The 20,396-nt window shown below is 61.7% G+C and overlaps 2 protein-coding genes and 1 long non-coding RNA gene across 9 annotated transcripts in view; 2 read left to right on the top strand and 1 right to left on the bottom strand.

Annotated features, from left to right (window-relative positions):
• The window catches only part of ZNF710 (zinc finger protein 710), a 28,300-nt gene extending 21,612 nt beyond the window's left edge, over positions 1 to 6,688 (bottom strand). The window contains exon 1 of one of the 5 annotated variants that reach the window (XM_027466580.3): positions 6,359 to 6,688. The gene's annotated coding sequence lies outside the window, so the exon portion shown is untranslated. Of the gene's footprint in view, positions 1 to 2,550; positions 3,200 to 5,661; positions 5,799 to 6,358 lie in introns of those variants that run through there. The other 4 variants (XM_072043482.1, XM_027466583.3, XM_027466579.3 and 1 more) reach the window with 4 other exon arrangements.
• On the top strand, positions 5,874 to 7,877 carry LOC140003436 (uncharacterized). Its single transcript, XR_011812054.1, has 2 exons — positions 5,874 to 6,027; positions 7,585 to 7,877. It is a non-coding gene; the product is annotated as an uncharacterized lncRNA (long non-coding RNA).
• Positions 7,878 to 12,878: 5,001 nt separating this feature from the next.
• AP3S2 (adaptor related protein complex 3 subunit sigma 2) lies at positions 12,879 to 19,784 on the top strand. Of its 3 annotated transcripts, none has more exons than XM_027466593.3 (6): positions 12,879 to 13,244; positions 13,516 to 13,607; positions 13,699 to 13,810; positions 15,246 to 15,317; positions 18,452 to 18,559; positions 19,232 to 19,784. In XM_027466593.3, the coding sequence occupies exons 1-6, from the start codon at positions 13,176 to 13,178 to the stop codon at positions 19,361 to 19,363; spliced, it is 585 nt and encodes a 194-aa protein (XP_027322394.1). In that variant the 5' UTR covers positions 12,879 to 13,175; the 3' UTR covers positions 19,364 to 19,784. The 3 variants fall into 3 exon arrangements, with proteins under 3 accessions (XP_027322394.1, XP_027322396.1, XP_027322395.1); XM_027466594.3 differs by having other exon boundaries at positions 12,904 to 13,244; positions 19,235 to 19,784; XM_027466595.3 differs by lacking the exons at positions 13,516 to 13,607; positions 13,699 to 13,810 and having other exon boundaries at positions 12,891 to 13,244; positions 19,235 to 19,784.
• Positions 19,785 to 20,396: the final 612 nt, after the last annotated feature.

Below are 20,396 nucleotides of genomic sequence, written 5' to 3'. Positions count from 1 at the left end.
GTGCCAGTGCCTACAAGCTCAGGCCCTCAGCCCGCAGCCCCCTGGGGAAGCAGCCGGGGGCTGAGCGGTGGCCACGCACGGGCACGGGCTGCAGGACGAGGCACTTCGTAACCGCACAACAGCCAACGGGAACGTGTTACCGACAGCTACAGGGGACTGACAGGAGGCAAACAAAGAAGGACAGGTCAATCAATGCCTGAAAATTATAACTCTCCGGTGGTGCAGAGAAATGAGATTGCAACCAGCCATGTATGGAGCTATTGAAGCTCAAGTCTTGTGCTGACCCGTTTGCACATGGCCGGAGGGCGAGCGCTGGAGAGCGGCAAGGCTTCCGTCGGGGACCTGCACGAGCCTCACCATCCTTGTTTGGGTCCAGCTCCCCAGAATATCCATTCTTAAATAACAATTCGTGTTTCCCAACAGCAGCTGGCTGGACCGGGCCTGGGACACACCCGGCAAAGCTCAGCACCTGCTTACCCAGACCCTGAGGAGGCCACGGACCGGCAGGGATGGCGCCTGCCTGCCTTCTGCATGGGCCCGGCTCTGGTCAGCAAGCCATGGCCAAAATTTCCATTCAGCTCTGTCCCCAGCACTAACATCTGAGCCCTGGCCGGCACCTGCAAGTGGGAAGCAGCGGGAGAGCCGAGACAGAGCCGCGGTGACACTGTGCCAGAAAGGCGAGGTGAAGGAGAGGGACGGGTAGAGCGCTGAACAGCCGCACGTCAGAGCACCGGCATCCTTCTCTTACTCATTGAGAGAAAGAGAACAGCATATTAAATTTTAAACAAAGGCCTCCCCATGGGAAAACCTCCAAACACCGTCCTCCAGCTCTCTTTTATTTCCAGCCCTGCTCGTGCTGAGCTCACACAAGCCAAGGCACCGCTCTAGAACGAAACCCGCAGCTGGACGGAGCCGGGGCTCTGCAACGGGGACCCCGCGCACCCCAACCCTCTGCTGGGGGAGTGAGGGCAGGAGGGGAAAGAAATGGGGAGCCCCTGGAGAAATGAACATAGGAGAGAAAAGAACAGGGAAAGGAGGGACCTTGATAAATGCCAGGGAAGCACTGGAGAACGATGCAGTGCTGAGAGAAGGGGCAGAGAGCGGAGAAGTGACCTGGCCCCATGGTGCAGGCGCACTGGGAAGTGCTGCTGCTGCCAAACAGGACAGCCAAACCCAGGGGACAGATGCACCCCGGGGATGGACATACCCCGGGGCTGCCAGCACTCAGCCCCTGCCAGCTGCTGGCTTCTGGCTCAGCTGCTGCTGGCCTCATCCCGTGAGCCGCGGGACCTCCCCACGCACCACTGCGGGACCGTCTGGGGCACGGTGCAGGTGGGGAACCGGGCTTTCATACGGACAAGCCATGCAAGTAAAGCCCTGAACATGTCCATGTGCTGCTTCCTAGTCAATGTACATCCCTCCCCAAAACTGGCACACTGAGATAAAAGCTGTAGAGCACAGACTGGCGTTCCCTAGGTCAAAGCTCCTGGTGCCTGCCATGTGCCTGGCCGCAAGCAGCATGGAAGCGCGCATGGGGGCACACAGACTGTGCTGCAGAGCCACTGGAAAAAGATGAAGAATGGAGTTTTGATTTTAACTGAATTTACTCATTTCAGTTGCTCTGTGTCACAGAATTAATTTAAAATACAGTTGCCCTGCGACTCACTTTTCTTGCTGCAGTACTGAAGCCCCAAAGCACACCCAGCTGCTCCATTTTTAAGCTGTTTTCCGGCCAGCACGGTGCTGGCTGCTGGGCACTTCTACCAGCCTGGGGTTTGGAGCTGCCACTGCTGCCCCAGCCCCCCCACTCCCTGCCACCCCCACACCACAGTTCCAGCCCCCAGCTCCTCTTCATCAGCCTCACCTTGCACAAGGCTCCTGGCCCAACAGCACAGCCCCAACCTGCTCCGCTCACCTCTCCCACCCACCCGTCTGCCCAACCACCGCCATCCCAAAGCTGCAGGAACTCCAGCTGGCAAGTGTTCACCAAAACTCGTCTCCTTGCGCGTCTCCTTCCCCAGCACTGCACGGCGGGGAGGAGCGGGGCAGCACTGTGCACCCCCTGCTCTGCACAACCCTACTGCACAGACAGCTGGCGTCCTGTCCTCCTGCGCTCCACTTTTCCAAGGAGAAAGCACCGCTGCATGGGAGCCCTCCCGGGCTGCCACCCTCCTGCCATCCCGCCCGCGTTCCCAGCCGTGGCTGCACACCGAAGCCCTTCGCCTGCCCGAGCTGCCAGCAGCAAGGCTCAGGTCCGCTTTGTGGTTTAATTTAGTTAACTTTTAACCTCGGAAGGTGACAAATAGTTACAAAATTTCTTCCTTTGTACATTATTTCTCAGCTACTGACTTGGAATTTCCTCTGCCACTGCACTCCCCGTCCCGCGGTGCGGATTCCCTAGTTCCGAGTAACTTCTGGAATAAAACTGACGAATTTAACCATAGAAAGGGCTTCACTCATGTGCCCCCCTCCCTGCCCACACCAGCCAGACGCTGCCGAGCGGTGCCAGGCCCGGTGCAGCCCCGCAGTGCCCGCGCCGCGGTGATTTACCTCCATTTACCTCGGTTTAATTTCGCATCTTGCTTCTGCAGTGCCTCTTGCGCTCCCCCAGTTCCTGAACTATTTCACTTTTTACTCCCAAACTATGCGAGATTTATAAAATTCCAGCCGAACTTTCTACAAGCTTTTTCCTCTCCCCACGCAGAAGTAATTCAGACACCGCCCTTCTACCTCAGTTTCTCTGTTATGAAACTAGAGGTGGCCTGGGAGGGAAGGGAGAGTGGGAAGTTGGGTTTCTTCTTCCCACTTGAGAACATTCACAGAAACTCAGAAGACCTGACGTTTAAAAAAGAGAAGCTTCCCGCCCGCTCACTTCTCCTTTACTAAAAAGACTGTGATATCTTGTGAGGGCCGTTACAGAAACGGGGAGGGAAATGGGAGGATGGCGTTATCACAAGCGCCACGAGGAAGCTGTGTACTTTCCAAAGAAGTTTTGAGGCAGGTTGCTTACATGTTGTTTCTATTTCTGTTGTTAAAATGCTCTATTGTCATTCAAATGACTGTTAGACAGCTGAGAGCAAAGACCACCATGGGGAAAATTTAAAATCACCCTCTGTCCCCTTCAATGTAAAGTTTGAGAAAGAAAATGCATTGCTTGCTGATTCTCCAAGCAGGCCTCCATCAAAATCAAGGGGAAGAAGAGTGACGGTTGCTTAATTTCTCAAATAAAAAATCCTCCGCGATTCACACTCCAGTGAGAGTACTCCTGAACACCACCCTGTATTTCACTCCATTGCCATATACATTTGAAAGACATTATTTTTTTAGGGAACCGCAGCTAGAGGCAGGCAGGCTGAGTTGGCCCTGCCTCTCCGAGCACCAAAGTCACCGTGTGGCACCACGGCGTGGTTGTGAGAAGGACCCAGGGTGGGAGTGAGAGCAGTGCGCAGGGGTGGAGCAGGGAAATGCAGAATGGCAGGACAGGGAAAAGCCCCTCACAACTCGATCCCAGCCCCGTGCCACAAGGTCCAGCTGCGCTGGAAGGCAAAAGTCCCATGGGGACGGTGGCTGCTGGCCACCCCAGGCAAGGCAGAAAGGAGACGACCGCAGCTCCTCAGACACATCTGAGCCACCCAGTGACTTTCTTCCAGCCAAAGCTGCGGCTGTCTCCATGGCAAGCCAGCCCTGTGCAGGTATTTGGAGACATTTCATTTGCTGCCATCAGTGTTCATGTGGCCACAGCACCCCTGTCTCAGGCTGGGTGGGCTCTGTGGGCACAGGACAAAGCTGTGGTTCCTGTCTGCCTGTGCTTAACAGCTTGCAGGATGAGATGTAAAAGGTCAAGGAAAACCAAAAACCCGTGGCAGGTAGTGGAGGGAAAGGGGAGCAATGGTCATAAAACTGTAGGAAACCCTCCGATCCAGCCAGGCAGCAGCAGCAGCAGCATGCACAACTCTCTGCTTACTCTGCCTCCCTGCCTTATTCTTTTGGCCCTGATTTGGCAAAATATCCAAGTACACGACTGCTTCGGCTGAAATTAAGACTGCTTCAGCAGATGTTAAATTGGAGCCTACCTCGCAGCACCAGGAAGCATACAGAGACACGGCCTGTATCAGCACGGCACGTTTGCCTCTAACGCTCACTTTGGGCCGTATGCTGGCGTGCTCCTTGCAGCACAAACCCATTGTATTGCCTGCTCATTAACATTTCTAGCTGTTTGGTACAGGACAACATTTGTGCTCATCCCTCCCCACACTGTTTCCTAAGCTAATTTATAAACAAAAAGCCTTCTTTGCATTTCAGTCCAATAAAACCAACTAAAAATACCTTCTCAGAGATTAACCCAACCCTAGCGATGTCAAAAGAAACAAGCAGACCCATTACTTGAGCACTGTGGAAGAAGGCTCTCCCTCTATCCACCTACTTCTGAGCCCCTGAATTCCCTCCTAAGATCAGGTTGGGAATGTTTCTCGGTGTGCATCTGAGCCCAAGTTACTATAATCTAACACACCCCTTGATAGGGAGATAAGGTGCTCAGTGTCCACAGAGGGCATTCATTTAAGCCTGCTGGGAGAACAAGCAGCCTCAGCATCAGACTTATTTAGCCCCTATCTCTGGTGGCTCTCAGTTACAAGAACTTGCCAGACTCCCATGACTGCTCCCTGCGAGTGGGGGGGCGCGCTCCCATGCCTCTGCTGGCAGGGAACGCGGTGCCACAGCTGCTGTTCCTCAACTCACTGCCCGAAGGCCGTTACCCCCGAAGGGCTGCGCAGGGGGTGGTGAAACCAGTGCCCCTGCTCATGACTTCCCTGAGGTTTCCCCAGGAGCGCCGTGTTTTTAGGGTCTCCCACTAACCTAAGGCGCATTCATAGCAAGGTGACGGCCAGGCCAGACGGCCCGCACAAACCAGACTGGAACTGTGCTTACTGGAACGGTGCTTACTGGAAGCGCAGAGCGCACCAGCTCACCAGGCTGGTTCCCATCAGTGACACCCAGCAGCAAACGAGCTGAACTCGTCCCTGCTGTGTGAGGCAGTGTCCTCCTGCCTGCAGCCCCGGGATGGGTTGTGCGGCCGGGCGCTGGGCGCGGTGAGAAGTTTGGCTCCTCGGATGCCATCTTCCCCTTGCATCATCCCACCTTCCCTTCCCACACGGAGTGCTGACAAAGGAGCTACTAATGATTGACTAATTAATTAATTGTAACTAATTCAACCGCCGCATCCTGCTGATTCTCAGGAGCTACCAAGGGGCCGCACAAAGTTCCGAGAGCCGCTCTCCCTGGCCCGAAGCGCGACCGAGCAGGCGCTGCCCGGACAGAGCCGGGGGCCCGGGCCCGGCCCCTCCCGCGGCTCCGCAGCCCCCGGGACGCCGGGGCACAAAAGGAGCGAAGCCCCGGGGTCTGCCCAGCCCCGGGGGTGGCCTCTCCCTCCCGGGCACGGCTCCCCGGGGATTCCCGGTTATTGCCCCTCCCGCCCCCGGGGCCGGTCCCTTCTCGCCGGAGGTGCCGGTGGGCGCCCCGCAGGTCCCCACCCGGGCAGCGGCGGCGGCTCGGCCGCCACCTCCAGCAGCCCCGCGACCGCTCCCAAACTCGGGGCAGCCTCGCCGGGGGCAGACGGCTCCGTGCCCCCCCCGGCGCCCCGTGCCGGCCCCGCGCAGCGCCTACCTGCCGGCTCTCCTCGCCCCTCGGGGCCGCGCGGTGCAGCCGCAGCCCCGCGGCTCCCCCCGGACACCGGCGCGGGACAAGCGGGTGACAGGCGGGGGCGGGGGGGGGGACGGCGACGACACTCGCGACAGCGCCGCGCGCGCTGCCAGCCGCGACCGGCCCCGGGGGCGCGGGGGGGGTCCCGGCAGCGCCCCCCCCTCCCCCGCCGCGCGGCCCCGGCCACGCGCGTTCCCGGCACGCCCCCCCCCTCCCCCCGCTCCCGCACCCCCCCGGCCTCCCCCGGCCGCCGCGCCCGGTGCCGGTGCGGGGTCCCGGTGCGGGGTCCCGGTGCGGGGCCGCCGCCCCCCGCCGCTCCCTCCTCAACAGGTACGTGAGCGGAGCGGCCCCGCACCGTGCCGGGCCGAGCCGTGCCGGGCCGCCCCCGGCCCCTCTCCCCTCCCCGCCCCGCCGCAAGTTTGGCGGCCCCGCGGCCGCGGAGAAAGTTTGCGAGCGGCGGCGGCGAAACTTGTGGGCGAGCAGCGGGGCGGGCGGACCCACGTGCGGACCGGGCACCGCCGGCGCCCCGCTCCCTCCCTCCCTCCCGCCGCCATCGCTCCCGGCCGGGCGCGGGGAAGGTGGAAGCGGGCGGGCGGGCGACATGTTGGCGGCCCCGGGCGCGGGCCTGCGGCCCCGGGGGCGCGGGGCGGCGGGGACTCACCGTGCGCTCCCGCGGCGGCTCCGCAGGGCGCGGGGCGGCGGCGGCGGCGGCTGCGGGCCCGTGGGCCCGGCGCTGGGCGCGCAGGAAGGAAGGAAGGAGGGAATGAGGCAGGCTGACGTGAAGGGATGCAAAACAGCTCCTCCTAACTCGGCCGGGAGCGAGGAGCGCGGCGGCGGCGGCGGGGCCCTTTATCTCGCCGCCGTGCCCCCGCGTCCCCCCCGCCGCGCCCGGACAAGTTTCCCGGGCTCCGAGCGGCTCCGAGCGGCCCCGCGCCCCCCGCCCGGCCCGCTCCGGCCGCCGGCTCTGCCCGGAGCCGGGCCCGCCCCCGGCACCGGCCGCGGGGAACAAAGCTGCGGGGCGCGGCTCGCCCGCCGGGGCCGCGACGCTGCCGGGAGCGGGGGCGGCCGCCGACCGCCGGGACCCCCGCGCCGAGCCCGGGCCGGCGCTGGCCGCGACCACCTGTGGCGGAGCGGCCCCGGCCCGCGGGGCGCAGCGGGAGAGCGAGCAGCCGCCGCCGGCGGCCCCGGCCCCGGGCGTGCGTGGGGACGCGCCCCCCGTGTGCGGGGCCTGCTGCCCGCCGGGGCTCCGGGGGCCGCTCCCGTGCTCCCCGGCCGGGGGCACAGCACCGCACGTGGCTGCCCGTGGGGCTCGCCCCCGGCGCGCGTCCCCCGAGCCCTGCCCTGGCTCCAGGCGGCAGCTGGGCATCGCCGTCCTGTCCGCACGGTGGGGCCCTCGGGCCGGGGTGTACCGCGGGGAGCTCGGCTCTCCCCTGAAGGGAAGGCCGGCTGCCCCTCGGTGGGCAGAATTTCCCGTATTCCCCAAACCCCAAAGCATGCCGTGGTTGGGGGTTGCTGTTCAGGCCCCCTGGAGGTGGCAGGGGTGGGTGGAGGGGCTCTGAGGAGCGGGAGGGGGCTGCAGTGGCAGGAAGGGGGCACAGGGTGGTGGCAAGGAGTGGTGATGGCTGCCAGGCCCCTTGTGGCTGCTGCCAGGGGACAGGGGCTGGGATGGGAGAGGAGGAGGAGGTGAGGGTCTTCTCCTGCAGGGAGCAATGGAAGAAGGAGCGAAGGCAGCAGGGATTCAGCTGATGCATGTGAAGGCAGAGACTCATCTCCATGGAAGCAGAGGGAGCTGGACAGACTAATCACAGTGAAGAGTTTGTCTGAAAATGCAGTCCTTTGTCTCGCAGACAGACTTTTCATTTTCATTATTTTTTTTTGTGTTCTTAGGTGAAAACTGATGTTGCCAATACACCCAAACTCTCAGTGATCATGGTTATCACTTCACATATCTACAGTGCGTGTGGAGTGCTGGTCCAGCAACCCTGGATTATCATTTCTGCTCTCTGACTGGCCTGGTTCAAAGCTCTGCCAGAAACCAGACCCATCTGATGCAAATATTCATGGCACTGACACTCTCCTCCTTGTGCTTGCAATCCTTGCTCACTGCGTGGGCTTTGTTAAGGATGGAATTTGCCTGTGCAAATATTTGCAAATATTAAAGGATCACCAGTAGGGCTGAAGCAGACTGGTGTCCCCCCGCGCAGTACAGGGGGCGCAGAAGTGGCTGGGGAAGGATGGGGACGCTCACACAAGTGGTGCAGGGATGGCAGCGGTGGGCATGGGGCGAGTACGGGTGGCCCAGACCAGGAAGGGCGCTGGGGCAGGAGGGGCAGCGGCTGGGGAGCCGGGCGGCCTGCTGGGGAGCAGCCCCTCGGCCAATCGGCGTGCGCGGACAGGGGCCCCTGGGCAGCGGCAGCCAATGGCGCCCTGCGGACACGATCCGGCAGCGCCCTGGCAGCCCCACCGCAGCCGTGGGGCCCGCGGTGGTGTCACCCTGCTGGGCCGCGGAGCTGCACCGCAGCCGCTCGCTCACTGCCCCTCCTCAAAGGAACGGGGAGAAGGTACGATGGAAAAGGGCTCCAGGGTTGAGATAAGGACAGGGAGATAGCTCACCAGTTACTGTCATGGGCAAACCAGACTCAGCAGAGGGAGATTAATGTAATTTATTGCCTATTACTAACAGACTAGTGCGGTGAGAAACTGAAAGCAAAGTACCCCCCCCCCCCCCATCCATCCTACCTCCTCTCTCTCAGCAGTGTAGGGGAACAGGGATTGGGAGGCAGCCCGTAACACTTCATCTGCCACTCCTTCATGGTCCCTCTCTGCCCCTGCTCCCCGTGAGGTCCCTCCCACGGGATGCCGTCCTTCCTGAACTGAGCCTGCGGGGGCTGCCCACGGGCAGCAGCTCTTCAAGCACTGCTCCCACAGGGCTCCATCCCACAGGGTCCATCCCCCAGGAACAAACTGCTCCAGCACGGGTCCCCCACGGGTGGCAGCTCCCCCCAGACCTCCAGCTCCTGCGTGGGCGCTCCATGGGCCGCAGCCTCCTCCAAGCCACATCCACCTGCTCCACCGGAGGCTCCTCCACTGCAGAACTTCTGCTCTGGTGCCTGGAGCTCCTCCTGCTCTCCTTCACTGACCTCCATATCTGTGGGATTGTCTGTTTTTCGCTTCTCTCTTCCCAGCTGCTTTTGTGTGGCATTTTTTTCCCCTCCACGTTTTAACCACACACTCCCAGAGGCCCACCCAGCTTCACTCCCTGGCTCAGCTCTGGCCAGCAGCGGGTCCCGTTTGGAGCTGGCTGGAGCTGGCTCTGATCTCATGGGGGGCAGCTGCTGGGCTCTGCTGGCAGGGGGCACTGCTGCACCTCGGCCATCGCACCCGGCACACGGCGGGGATGCCTCAGCCAATGGCGAACCGCAGCCATGAGACTTGCAGGAGCCTCGCAGCCTCAGCCAATCACAACGTGCAGATATGATCCTTCAGCAGGCTCGTAGCCACAGCCAATCAAAATGAGCAGATATGATTCGTCAGTGGGCCCGTAGCCACAGCCAATCAAAACGTGCGGATATGATCCCGTATCAGCCTCTCTGCAGCAGCCAATCAAACCTTGCAGTTGCGATCCTTGCAGCAACCTGCCCATCTAAGCCAATCAAATCGGGCAGACGTGACCTTTACAGGAGCCTTTCAGCCTCAGCCAATCAAAATGTGCAGCCATGATCCTTGAGGCAGCCCAGAAGCCTCAGCCAGTCAAAATTAGCAGCCATTATCCATGCAGCAGCCTCGCAGCCACAGTCAGTCAAAGCATGCGGACACGAAGCTCACAGGAAGCTCGCACTGTCAGCCAATCACAGCTGGCTGCAGCAATGCCCATGGTGGCTGAGCAGCCTCAGCCAATCGTCTTGAGCTCCCATCGGAGCTCCCAGGCTCAGCCAGTCCAAACATGCAGGCATGGTTCTCCAGCGGGCTCACATCCCAGCCAGCCGCAGCTTAAGGCCATGGCCCCTGGAGGAGGAAAGCAGCCCCAGCTGACCAGAGATTGAAGACACGGTGCTCACAGCAGCCTCCCAGCCTCAGCCAATCAAAACCCACAGACAGCTTCACAGCCTCAGGTAATGGCATCTTGAACAAAACGATGATGTCAGCAGACCCACAGCCCCAGGTAACCACAACGCGCGGACACGGTGCTTGCAGCTGTCTTGCAGCCTCAGCCAACCCAAACCGCAGACATGATTCTTCAACAGCCTCTTAGGCTCAGCCAATCAGAACACAGGGGCATGACCAGAGGGTGAGGAGAGCAGCCTCAGCCAATCACAGATTGTGGACATGATGCTCCTGGCAGGCCCAGCCAATCAAACAGCACGGACACAGCTCTTCAGCATGCTTGAGGCCTCAGCCAATCAGAACGCGCAGACACGATCCTTGCCACAGCCTGACATTCTTTGCCGACCACAACGTGCAGACGGGATCTCCAGCAGCCTTGAAGCCTCAGCCAATGGCAAAGCGTGAACGTGATTCTTCTGCAGGCTCACAGCCTCAGCCAGTCACGACTTGTGGACCTGATCCTTGCAGCAGCCTTACAGCCTCAGCCCATGGTGTTTTGTGGGCACGATTCTTCAGTAACCTCGTAAGCTCAGCCAATCACAACTCATGGGTATGATTCTTGTTTCAGGTTCGCCACATCAGTCAGTCAGAATTGGTGCACATGATGCTTGTGGAAGCCTCACAGGCTCAGACAATTGAAAAGTGCGGACATGATTCTTCTGCAGGCTCACAGCTTCAGCCAATCAAAACTCCCAAATACAATCCTTGCAGTAGCCTAGCAGCTTCAGCCATGCAAAAGCAATGGACATGATGCTTGCAACAGCTTCACAGCCTCGGTCAGTCAGAACTTGCAGATGTGGTGCTTACAGAGGCCTCTCCACGTCAACAGCCAAAAGCTGCAGACACGATCCATGCAGGGGCCTTGTGACCTAAGCCAATAAAAAAGCATGGCTACATTCCTCAGCAGGCTTGCAGCCTCAGCCAATCACAACACAAGGACTTGAACTGCTTGAGGAGGATAGCAGCCTCAGCCAATCACAACTCACGGCTGTGATCCTCGCAGCAGCCTGGCAGCTTCAGCTAAACCACATTTGCAGACATGAGGCTTACAGTGGCCTCGCAGCCTCACCCAATCAGAATCTGCACACACGGCTCCATCTTGCAGGCTCAGCCAATCACAACTTGAAGACATGATTCCTGAGGCAGCTCCTCATGCTCAGACAATGGAGTCTTGCAGACATGGTGCTTACAGCAGCCTCTCCGCATCCATCAATCAAACCATGTAGACATGATCCCTGCAGTGGCCTTGAAGCCTGAGCTGATGAAAAAGTGTGGGTATGGTTGTTCAGCAGGCCTGCAGCCTCAGCCCATCATAACTCAAAGACACAACATGTGTAGGGAATAACAACCTCAGCCAATCAGAAGCTGCAGATATGATCCTTGTAGGAAGATGCTAGCCTCAACCCATCAGAATATGTGGTCACCATCCTTGCAGCAGCCTAGCAGCCTCAGCACATGATAACATGCGCTCACAATCCTTGCAGCAGCTTGGCAGGCTCAGCCAGTCAAAGAGCACAGACATGGTTCTTCAGCAGGCTCACAGCCATCAGAACTGGTGGACGTGATTCTTGCAGCTTCTTCACAGCCTCAGATCATGGCATCCTGTGGACATGGTGCTTACAGCACCCTCACTGCATCAACCTATCAGAACATGCGAACATGATCCTTAAAGGAGCCTCACAGCCCCAGCCACTCAAAATCTGCAGACATGATTCCTCAGCAGCCTCAAAGCTTCAGCCAATCAAGACCGGTGGACATGGTCCTTGCAGCAGCCTCACAGCCTCAGCCAGTGGTGTCTTGTGGACCTGATTCTTCAGCAGTGTTGCAGGTTCAGGCAGTCACAACTCAGGGCCACGATCCTTGCACCAAATTTGACGCACCAGCCAGTCCAAGCTCATGGACATGGTGCCTGTGGCAGCCTCTGCGCCTCAACCAATCACAGCATTCATCCTGCCTGCCGTGAGGCTGCCCGTAGCTGCCTCAGCCAATCACCTCTCACCGATGTGATCCTTGTAGGAAGGTGTCAGACTCATGGAATCCCAGAGCGCTTTGGGTTGGAAAGGACCTAAAAAAATATCTAATTCCACCCCCCCCACCATGGGTAGGGCCCCCTGCCCCCAGCCCAGGCCGCCCCCAGCCTGGCCTTGGGCACTGCCAGGGATGGGGGCCCCACAGCTCCTCTGGGCAGCCCGTGCCTCTGCCTCACTGCCCTCTGAGTGAAGAATTTCTTCCCTATATCTAATGTAAATCTCCTCTCTTCTAGTTTGAAGCCATTACAAGCCGGTGGCCACTGATGAGGTTTTCTCTGGTGAAATGGGCATGGGTTGTTCCTTTCTTCACCCTGCCCTATGGGGCATGCGTGCTTCATTTTAGGTGCTTCGCTCTGGTGTCACCCCAGTGACAAGCACAGTGCTGGGGCAGCTCTGCACCCATGGGTGCTGGTGGCCCCCTCCTGCAGAGCCCGGTGTCCTTGCGCCTGGATCTTTGCCATCTTTCCCCTCTTCAAATCAGCAGTGTTAAATCTGGTCACAAACGAGGTTTTTATATGAAGGCTGTACCAAAGATGGCTTCTCAGTACCCAAGGTTATTTTATTCCCTTTTCCCACCAAGCAATGATGTTTATGTTCCCGTCTGCCTCTTTCTTCCACCACACAGCGCACTGGATCCTTCTCGCAGCCCTTGATGTCCCTCCAGCCGTGACGGCCGGGCCATCCCTCTGTGCCAGTCCCGGCCCCGTGCCCTTTGTCTCTGGCTGCTCCTCCCCGGGACCCAACGGGCCGTGCTCCTTCACCCCTCTCAGAGTGGCTCAGCACGGGGGGGTCGCCGCCGGTGGCCGCCCTCCGGGGGGCTCCCGGCCCCGCGCACCTGGGGGCCGGTACCGAAACGGGGGGGCGGGGCGAGGCGAGCCAGGGCCCCGCCCACGACCCCCGGAGGGCGTGGCCAGCCGCAAGGCCCCGCCCAGGCGCCCCCTCCCCGCCCGGTCACCGTAGCCCCGTGGCGGGGGCGCCTCCTGGCGGCGCGGCCGGGAGCAGCTGCGGGGGCCGGGGCCGTACCGGGCCGTACCGGGCCATACCGGGCCATACCGGACCGGGTCGTGCCGGGCCGTGCCGGGCCGTGCCAGCCCTGGGTCGCCCGCAGGGGCCCAGCTCGCGGCCAGGGGGAGCGGCTGTGCTCGCAGCCCGTGCCGCGGGGGGGGCCGCGAGTTCCCGTTGAGCCTCCCCGGGGCGGGGGCGCGGGGCCCCCGGTTCTCTGCCCGCCGGGCCCGGGGCCGCCCCCCCGGCGCGTTTCCGGGGCGGGTGAGGGGCTTCCTGCGGGGGGGCTGCGGCCGCCGCCGGCCCCGTTCTGCTTCCGGCGCGTCCCGGGCAGCCGCCGGGATGATCAACGCCGTGCTGGTGTTCAACAACCACGGCAAGCCGCGCCTCGTCCGCTTCTACCAGCACCTGGTGCGGGGCCGGGGCCGGGGGGCGGCGGGGCTCGGCTGGGGCCGGGGGGCGGCGGGGGCGGGCGGGGGGCGCTGGGTGCGCAGCCCGAAGGCACGGCCGGGGCCCGTGGGGGTCCGGGCGGCGGTGGGGCTCCGGGCTCTGAGCTCCGAGCTCCGGGCTGTGTGCCCCGTGCCCTCCCGGCCCTCCCGGCCCTGCCGGCCCCGAGCACCGCGGGCGCTCCGCGTCTCCCCGGGCCGCCGTTCCATGGCCGCCTGCCCCCGGCTCCCCGCAGGCGGAGGAGGTGCAGCAGCAGCTCATCAGGGAGACCTTCCACCTGGTGCTCAAGCGCGATGAGCACATCTGCAACTTCCTGGAGTGCGGCAGGTAACCGCCTGCCCCTGCCGAGGGGCGGCCTGGGGGGGCTCAGCCCCGGCCCCGCTCCTGAAGCCCCTCGCCCGTCCCCGTGTCCCCGCAGCCTGTTCGGCGGCGCTGACTACAAGCTGATCTACCGGCACTACGCCACGCTCTACTTCGTCTTCTGCGTGGACTCCTCCGAGAGCGAGCTGGGCATCCTGGACCTCATCCAGGTCCGTCTGCGGGGGGACCCCGCTGCCAGGGGGTGGCCGCCGTGGGTGCGGGTGCTCAGCCCCTGGGTGCCTGGGCAGAGACCCTCGCCCGGAGCAGCTGGAGGTGCTGTGATGGGCAGCGGGCGCTGCCAGCAGCGGGGACAGCACGGGCTCTTGCTCTCCCTGAGTTGTGCCCAGACCCTTCCTCCTGGGCTGGGCGCTGGCGTGATGGGGCTGGATGCTGTGCACAAAGGCCGTGTCCCAGGGCAGCGCTGTGCCCGCACCGGGTGCAGCTGTGGCAGTGCTGGGGACACCCCTGGACCCCGAGTTGGGGTGCTGGTGCTGGCAGGACAGCGGTGTCCAGGTCCCCGGGGAGCCCGGTGCCAGCGCAGTGACAGCAGCACCGGGTGTCTGTGCCCTCAGCCCATGCCTCTGTAGCAGCACCAGCGCTCTGCTGGGCCATGGGGAGGTGCCTTACCCCCTGTGCGGTCCCTGCTGGCTGCCTGGCCTCCTCAGCCTCCCAATGGTGCTTACATGTCTGAAACACGCCTGTGCATGGAAGTGACAGAAGCTGCTCTGTGAACGCAGCCAGACCCAGACCATGCTGCCAGGTGCTGCATGTGTTGGCTGACATGGCTTAGAACTCACCTGTGGGGAAACACTGGGGCAAGTGCACCTCAATGAATGTATTAGTGTGTTTTTAAATCATGTTCAAGCCCTGTGTGGGCATCTAAAGTGGCCCTTGCTAAATCCAGTAGAGGCACACGTGAGAGTGCTGGCGCAGCAGGCTGTGGGAGGATGCGTGCCGTGCCCGGATCAGCTGTTGGGACTGCGCAGTTCCCAGAACTTGGCCCCTTTCAGGCGGTTCCAGCCGGCTGCAGGACACCCCGAGCACGCTGACCAGCTCTTGTCCCACGTGGCTGCAGTGGATCCAGGCACCAACACCTGGGTTTCTCCCCCATAAAGGCCAAGCTCTGCATTTCGGTGCAGTTGTCCATGTGCCAGGTCCTTTGAGCTTGGCCCTGGGTCAGATCCCTGCACCTGGACGTTCTGGGTGCCAAGGGCAGTGCCAGGAACAGGAGACAATAGCAGCCGGGTACAGAAACCTCTTCAGGGGAGCACTGCCTCTTGTTGTCCCAGCACCGTCAGGCAGTGCCCATGTGAAAGGCGTTTCCCTTGCCTGGCTGCGCCCCACGCGGGTCTGCCCAGCCTGCTCGGTGCCTCCCCTGTCCCCCAAATGTCCCTGGGGCACGGCTCCTGGGGAGCCTCGGGCTGGGAGGGTGGGGTTATTTGGGGCAGATAGGGTTATTTGGGGCAGGTAGGGCTGTTCAGGGCAGGTGGGGTTGCCAGGCCTTGGCCCTGGTTAGGCTGTGAAGAGCGATCTGATGGGTTCTGGTCGGGGCTGTACCTCTGTGGGTCCTGCTCTGCACTGACCTTCCCTTTCCTCCCCCCTCAGGTGTTCGTGGAGACGCTGGACAAGTGCTTTGAGAACGTCTGCGAGCTGGACCTCATCTTCCACATGGACAAGGTGGGTTCCAGGCTTCTGCCTGCTCCCCCAGTGCCTTCCTTGCCAGCCCCTCGCTGCAGTGCCCGCGGCCCCGCGTGCAGGGCCTGGCTCTGAGCCTGGAGGCTGTGTAGGGGCTGCCACGAGCTTGGGGCTGCCGTGCCCAGAGTGAAACCCTGCTGGGGCCGCGTGCTCTGCTGCAGTGTGCTGGGGCTCTGTGCCTGAGGGCTGCTCCTGGGGGCTGCCCCCGGGCGGCAGGCTCGGTGCCGTGGCTTTGCTCCTCACCTTCCACACAGGACGGGTGCTGATGGGGCTGTGCCTGGCTCTGGCTGCGTGTGTGGGTGCTTCACCTCCTCTGCTGTGCTGCAGGACACCATTTGGAGCCGTGTTAATGTTTTGGGGGAGTTGCAGGGAAAAAAAAAAGAGGAACAATGGAAGTATTTGGAATACAAAGTGTTTGGTAAACTTTCATTTGAGCCACAACCTCTAATGTTTCCTCTTCAGCTGGACAGAGCCTCTGGGCGGAAATGTCTTCTCTTTGATCGTCTCCTAGATGGAGCTGCAGATAGCAGGGTCTGTCCTTAGGGAAAGGAGGGTTAGGTGACGTGTGCTGGACTTGTGCTGCTCTTGATAAGGCTGTTCCTGCTTTCTTGAAGACAAAACATGCCAACAAAAAAAAAGGAGTGAAAAATCGATAAGGCTGTAAAAATGTTCCCTTCCTGTCGGTGATTCCAACTTAGGAACTGTCTGGCAGAGAAACAGAACCGGCAAATGTTCTTAGGTGACCTAGAGCAGCTGAATGTTCTAGCAGCTGGTTAGGTAAGACTTTGACTTTATTATTTGACTGGCTGTAAACTTTTAGAGATGTTACAAGGTTGATTATTTAGTCAGCAAAAGTGCTCTTATCAAAGCAAGCAAAAGAAGAGGAAGAGTAAGGATGATTATAAGAGGAGTTTTCAGGGAAGAAGTGATGTCAGCCACTGAAATCTGAGGCCACATCTTGGGTAGGGTGCACTTTCATTTGCTTTTGTTTGAGGCATGGCTGAGACCTGGCAGCTTTACCCTGAATCAGCAGCCCGCAGGCCGGAGAGGTTGCCCTCTTGCTCGTGCGCTTAGCCAGCAGTAGCACAAAGTGCCCTTCCTCCGAGCCCTTTTGCCAAGCTACAAGTTCAAAGGCGAGAAGTCAGGGAGGGTTTCTGATAGGGACAGTCCTGGTCCTGGGCTCAGCTTTCCCCAGGCTCGCTTGTTTATATCCGGTGCTGGGCTCCCTTTGTTTCCCAGCCTTGACTGTGGTCCTTGGCCGCTATCAGCCTGCCCTGCTGTTTGGCCCTGCTGTCTTTCTGTGTTTGGCATTTTTCTGTTTCTTGGAGGTCAGGCACCCGCTGTCCAAGTGCTTGGTGGTGCAGTGCTGGGGCACACGGCCATGCCCCCTGCTCTCCCCACTGCCCCTCGCACACCTGGGCAGGGCTGCGTGCGGCTGGGTTCCCCCTGCCACCAGGGGAACAAAATCCACACCGATTTTATGAGTCCATGACTAGAAGCGGGGGGGACTTAGGCTGACACCAACTGGAAAATGCTGGTTTGCTCAGCAGAGACGTTGGCTGAGAACGTGCTGAATGCAGCGGGTTCTGGCTGGGGCAGCAGCACGAGGTCCATGCCATTGGAGCCGTGTTCGTGGCCCCTGGCCCTGCAGCGCACAGCCGGGTCTACAGCTCCCAGGCACCAGGGGCACGTGTGCCTTTGGGCTGTCAGCTGTGGAAGCAGCGACCTTAGAGCTGCAGGGATCCCCCGGTCCCAAGGGGAAGCTGCAGGCACAGAAGTCATGGGGAGGCCCCAAGAAGGCTGCGGGGTGGGGTGGCCTCACTGCCCAGCCCCTGCGCCTTGTGCCTGAGGAGAACGTGAGCTTTGCCCAGCAGCTGCGAGCTCCCAGGGGGGGGACGTGGTTAGTTCAGGAAGCCCTGTGTTCAGTTTGGAAAACAAAAGGTTGTTGGGATTTCTGCCATGCTGGTTTAGGTCCAATTTGGACTGAAGCCAGATCTTGAAGGAACAACGTTTCCTGCATCCCAGATGCTCTCGGGTTGCAGGGAGCTGCCAGCGCCGTGCGGTTCAGGGTGTGCGGGGGGTGGGTGCGAACCAGGACGGTGCTGAGGGGGGTGCACGGAGGTGGCTGGGCTGCCGGGGTGTCTCGGGCAGGCAGGGCTGTGCCGGGCCCTCGCCGTGCTGCTGCCAGGCTGGTCCCACACACCGTGGAGCTCCTGGCACTGACAGATCCAACAGAGAGGCTGTGGGGGCACCGGGCCCGTGGCTTGCACAATGCTGGATTTTCCCCTCCTCGGGGAGGGGTTCTCGGTATTGTTTTGCTTTTCAGTGCATTGCTCTGGCAGTGTTTGTCGCACAATATTCGCAAGTGCAATCAGCCCTCATGCAGCCATAAAACGATGTAATAACTTAACAATCTTCCAGGAATAGCATTATTTCACGGAAGTATCCAAAGAGCCATAAACTCATAATCTGTGCTGGATGGTGCTGGAAGCTGCCGACTCAGCAGGGAATGTGGTGCTGTGCAGGTTGGCATAGCCAAAGGTGTGTTGCTGCAGCACAGCATGTCCCAGCCCCCTGCGGCCCCTTTATCTTGTTTTCCTTGGATTGCCAACCAAGATGGGCCTTGTCCAGGGCGGTGTTTGTGGGGCATTGCTGGTGTCCTGGGGCTGGTGGGAGGCAGCAGCTCACAGCTCGGGGACTGCTCCGGCTTGTCCTTGGGCCTGGGTGACCCAGGGGAAGGAAGGGGAATCTCTTAACAGCTTTGTGCCTTGTGTGTGTGCGCCACAGCCCCATCTTTTCTAAGAGAAAGCAATGAAGCTGGGCTCTGCCTCTGGCCTGGCTTTCACTGGGAGGGAGCAGCGTGCCTGGAGGCTGCGGGGAGGCCCTGGGCATCCGTCAGAGGATGAGGCTGCCCCTCTGTGAGGACGGGGCTGTCCTCTTGCCCTCGGAGCTCTGTGTGTGGGGCTGTCGGGCCCGTGCTTTCTGGCTGAGAGGAGGAAGGAGCTGGGTTTGCCTCAGGTCGATGTCACCCCCAGCGTGGCTTCCACGCCAGCCTGCCCCTGTGCCCCCCCTGGCACAGCCACGGGCTGTGTTCGCAGCCTGCTCTTGTGTTCCAGGTTCACTACATCCTGCAGGAGGTGGTGATGGGCGGCATGGTCCTGGAGACCAACATGAACGAGATCGTGGCGCAGGCAGAGGCCCAGAACAAGCTGGAGAAGGCGGAGGTGAGTGGCGATGCCGCAGCTCTCCGGTGGGGACAGCCCGGGGGTCTGGGGGTGTGGGGAGATGTGCTCAGGTGTCGGTGTGGGGCAGCGGGGGGTCAAAACGTGCGCCTGTGCAAGGGGCTGGTGTCCTCCAGGCCGCGACGTGGGTGGGCAGCGAGTGGGGGCTGCCTCTGTGGGGCAAGAGGAGCTGGCACAAGCTGTGCGTGTCCCCGGGGAGGGGCTCGGGCAACGCCTCCCCAGCTGTGCTCCGTGTTTGGGAGCACGGGGAGCAGCCCCAGCACGGCTATCACCGTTCCTGTCAAGGTTAATAACGTGAGGCAGTGAAAAGTTTATGGCCCCTGTTTGCATTGTCATTGCGAAGATGCGGCCGTGATGTGATAGCAGGGAGGGAAACGCGGCCCCGGCCTCGGCAGATAGCGTGCTGTCAGCAGCACCCGAGCCTTGGGGAGGCTGCGTTTTGGGTGTGGGCCCTTCCCGGCAGGCTTGGGGCAGGGCTGCAGGCACTGGGCCCGTATGTGCTGCGTGTGCTGCGTGTGCTGCGTGTGTTGCGTGTGCCGTGCCACAGGCGTTGGGCCCTGTGTGTGCTGGGCCCTGTGTGTGCTGGGCCCTGTGTGTGCTGGGCCCTGTGTGCTGCCCCGCGGGGCTGAGCGGTCACCGCTCCCCTCTCGCCAGCAGGGAGGCCTCTCGGCCGCTCCATCCCGCGCCGTGTCGGCCGTGAAGAACATCAACCTGCCAGAGATCCCTCGCAACATCAACATCGGAGACATCAACATCAAAGTGCCCAGCCTGTCCCAGTTCATGTGAGCGGCCCGAGGCGAGGAGGGACCACGGCCTGGGCTCGCTCTGGCAGGGGGGCGCCGGTGGCCGCTGGGCTCCCCGTGCCTGCCCGGGGCTGGCAGAGGGCAGAGAGCAGCGGTGGGACCCGATGAGAGCGGAGCCATGTCCGTCACCCCGGGCTGAGCCGTGCCCTCTGGCTGCCCAGCAAGGGTGGCTCTTCTTCCTCGCCCTCCCTCCGCGGTCGCCTGGTCGGGGTGGCACGGGGGCACCCCCTGGGCAGGGGCACGGTGTTGGGGGGAGGGCGTTGGGGAGCTGTGCCCTGCCTCCGGGACCCCTGCCAAACGCTGCGGGGGGGCAGGTGGGGCCTGTCCACATGCCCCTGCTGCGCCCAGGACATGTGCATGCTGAGAGCGTGTCCTTCCTCCTAATAAACCACTGTGAGAACCTGTGTCTGGTGGGTGCTGCTGGCCTGGCTGGATGGGGATGCGGGGCTGGGGGCTCTGTACAGCTCTGCCTGGGAGTTTCTGCCTGGCAGAGGCTGCTGGAGGGGTGATGGGGCCCTGGGGTGCTGCCTGCTGGGTGCTGCATCCCTGGAGCAGGCGGGGGTGTGGGATGGCCACGCTATGGGGCTGGGACAGCGGCATCCCCTGCCCAGGGCCTTGGGCAGCCGGGCCCCCAACCCGTGCCCTCCCCGCTGCCCTCCTGCCGGCCTCCCTGCCTGCTGTGCAGCGGAGCATCCCCATCCCTGTCCCCGTCCCTGTCCCTGCTGTGGCTGGGTGCTGGTGAGGAAGGGAAGGTGGCAGCCACATCTCTGCTCAGTGGTGCCCTGTGCTCCCCCCTGGCCCCCCAGCCACCAATGTCCGGGCTGGCGCGGGGGCCCCTTCCTGTCCCGTTTCCCTCCCGCCCGCCCCGGCCAGCTGTGCTCCCGCGGGCTCTGCCTCCACTTCCCCGACAGGGAAACGGTGACTCTGCTTGGAAGGAATTTTCCTGCTGTCTCCTCTCTGCAGCTTAACCCTTCCCCAGCTGCCCAACGTACACCCCAGCAGCTCGTCAGGTCACC

This window comes from Anas platyrhynchos, chromosome 11 (genome assembly GCF_047663525.1).
Source record: "Anas platyrhynchos isolate ZD024472 breed Pekin duck chromosome 11, IASCAAS_PekinDuck_T2T, whole genome shotgun sequence".
Classification (NCBI taxonomy): Eukaryota; Metazoa; Chordata; class Aves; order Anseriformes; family Anatidae; genus Anas; species Anas platyrhynchos.
The sequence above is the reverse complement of the archived record's forward strand: the minus strand, read 5'-3'. Positions and strand labels throughout refer to the sequence as shown.

Excerpts from the sequence above, each read along its gene's own strand:
- AP3S2 (XM_027466593.3), top strand. The coding sequence starts at position 13,176 with ATGATCAACGCCGTGCTGGTGTTCAACAACCACGGCAAGCCGCGCCTC. Across the intron at positions 13,608-13,698 it reads AACTTCCTGGAGTGCGGCAG|CCTGTTCGGCGGCGCTGACT; the intron begins GTAACCGCCTGC and ends GTGTCCCCGCAG. Across the intron at positions 18,560-19,231 it reads ACAAGCTGGAGAAGGCGGAG|CAGGGAGGCCTCTCGGCCGC; the intron begins GTGAGTGGCGAT and ends CCCTCTCGCCAG.